Source organism: Sinocyclocheilus rhinocerous, unplaced genomic scaffold (assembly GCF_001515625.1).
Source record: "Sinocyclocheilus rhinocerous isolate Xijiao unplaced genomic scaffold, SAMN03320098_v1.1 scaffold946, whole genome shotgun sequence".
Taxonomy (NCBI): domain Eukaryota; kingdom Metazoa; phylum Chordata; class Actinopteri; order Cypriniformes; family Cyprinidae; genus Sinocyclocheilus; species Sinocyclocheilus rhinocerous.
In genome coordinates, this window is record NW_015633151.1 from 357,047 (window position 1) to 359,581 (window position 2,535).

Consider the following 2,535-nt stretch of genomic DNA (forward strand, 5'->3'; position numbering starts at 1 on the left):
ATATTTTTTTCCTTCTTTCCGTAATCAGAACACACCTGTGGCCCATTTTCGAATCACAATCCACCTGTTTTGAACCGCTGCACAATTAGACTAGGCCTGTCACAATCTGTTTGAGCAGGCTGGTTCATGTGGACCATTTACAGATACAATATTCCTCTCAGGTGCTCTAAAACATCAATTAAGATAATGTAATTACGATAATGAGAAGGTATTTTCAATCCGAAAGGTATTATTGTAATCTGTTCAGACAGACAGTTTATGCCTAAGGCTCAGTCCTGTTGTACATGGTGGTAAGTATAACATTGCTTGATAAAGTCCCTAATTGTAAGATTCAGTTTTTCAAGAAAACAAAATGGAAAGAAAAACAAGCCTCTGCTCTTTAATGTGTTTAGTGTGATAAAATCGCAACCAGTTGTTTCCATGTTCTCCAGAGATTCCCTACGGAGGATCATCTAATGATTCATCGGCACAAGCATGAGATGACCCTCAAATTCCCCTCCATCAAAAATGACAACATGCTGTCAGGTGAGACAGACCTCACACACACACACGCAGCTCATGTGTGAGTGTCCGTTTAGCATCTGTCTTTGATTAGGTGTATTAGGCAGAACGCACAACTTGGCAAATGCGTAGGTGTAGTTTTAAATGCAGAGCCATGTGGCTAAAATAATATTTGTGCTGTGCTCTGCCTCACTGCCCTAATCCCAGTCATCAACCCGTACCATGAGTTCCATATCAATTAGACCGCCGGCCCTCTCAGGGGACGAGGGGAAGGGGAACAGTGCAGGGAAGAAAAGAAAATAAGCCTCAACAACTATTATGAAAAAGTGGAGGGTTGCATATTTAGAGGTGCATATTCAGACATAGTACACTGGGTAACCAAAGCTGTGTACTTAGGCTTGGTTGAAAAAGGCAGCCTTTTTTGGTGTATCTGACATAAATATGTTTAATGGACATGTTTAACACATGAAATCCATGCAAACAAAACAAAAGCAAAAGCAAAGCAAAACAAAAACAAAAAAACAAAAAACAAAACAAAAAACACAACACGACACAACAAAACAAAACACAACACAACACACAACACAAAACAAATTTATTTGAAACATACATACATTGATTATCTATCTATCTATCTATCTATCTATCTAAACATTTTGTATAAAACCTTTTATAAATGTATATAAATAAATCATATACACTTACATATATAGATAGATTTTTTTGTCCACTTTTTTACAGACTCGATCCACTCTCGCATATGGTTTGAAATCCAATTAAAATCAGATTTTTGTAAATGACTGCATGGTCAGATCAGATTTCATGTAAATTTTTGTCATTTGAGATACCTACTCTTGCCCCAAATTTTGAACCGTATGTCATTCACTTTATATTGTATTACAAATAAGGAAACAATAAGGAGTTTCAGACTCAAATGAGCTTATTTATGAATATGTAAAATACAGTAATCACTAATGTTTTCTAATGTACCATAATGATCAAGAGCAAAAGAAAAATCTTCAGATTCTGTCCTCTCTTTCCACTGTGAATGAAGAAGAAAGCAGAACTTGCAAAATGATGATACAAGTCTTATACATTATATGTTAAAAACAAATCAGATTTCTGTGATTTTTAAGGTGTGCCACTTGCTTTATTATATGTGACCCTGGACCACAAAACCAGTCTTAAGTCGCTGGGGTATATTTGTAGCAATAGCCAAAAATACATTGTATGGGTCAAAATTATTGATTTTTCTTTTATGCCAAAAATCATTAGGATATTAAGTAAAGATCATGTTCCATAAAGATATTTAGTAAATTTCCTACCATAAATATATCAAAACTTAATTTTTGATTATTAATATGCATTGCTAAGTACTTCATTTTCACAATGTTAAAGGCGATTTTCTCAATATTTAGATTTTTTAGCACCCTCAGATTCCAGATTTTCAGATGTATCTCGACCAAATATTGTCCTATCCTAACAAACCATGCATCAATGAAAAGCTTATGCAGATTTCAGATGATGTATAAATCTCAGTTTCGAAAAATTACCCTTATGACTGGTTTTGTGGTCACATATGTGGATCCAAATAAAACAAGCATTCTTTGGGCATGCTTTTTAATGTTTGGGAATTTTTTTTCATCCAGTGAGGCATAAAACTTGTTAACTGGTGCTGTCTGAAACTTCTCCTTCAAAGTACTGTCACACTGGATGTCGATGAGTTCCAGTTGTGTGTCTGGTGGTGCTTTCTCGCTGTCAAAAGATAGGGGGCATGAGACAAGTTCAAGCTCAGTCTCAAATTTAGCAAAGTCTGTGAAGCGGTGGGAAAATTCTGCATGCAGGTCGATCAAAGTGCTGCTGTACCTCTCAATGTGTTATTGGTGTGCTTAGTCCGGTCAGTGTAGGAAAATGAGCGAAATCTCGGCTGGATATCTCTCTGGAGAACAGTACAAGTTTGGCCTTGAATGCTTTCACGTTGCTGTACAGTTTGTGCACAAAAACGTCCTTTCCCTGAAGTCTCAAATTGAGATC

General features: G+C 36.2%; 1 protein-coding gene across 2 annotated transcripts in view; it reads left to right on the top strand.

Moving 5' to 3' along the window:
* Positions 1–2,535, top strand: part of creb5b (cAMP responsive element binding protein 5b) — an 84,899-nt gene that overhangs the window by 10,370 nt on the left and 71,994 nt on the right. For both annotated transcript variants that reach the window (XM_016556286.1, XM_016556287.1), the window contains exon 3: positions 432–525. In XM_016556286.1, coding sequence (XP_016411772.1) covers positions 432–525 — 94 coding nt within the window. The remainder of the gene's footprint in view (positions 1–431; positions 526–2,535) is intronic.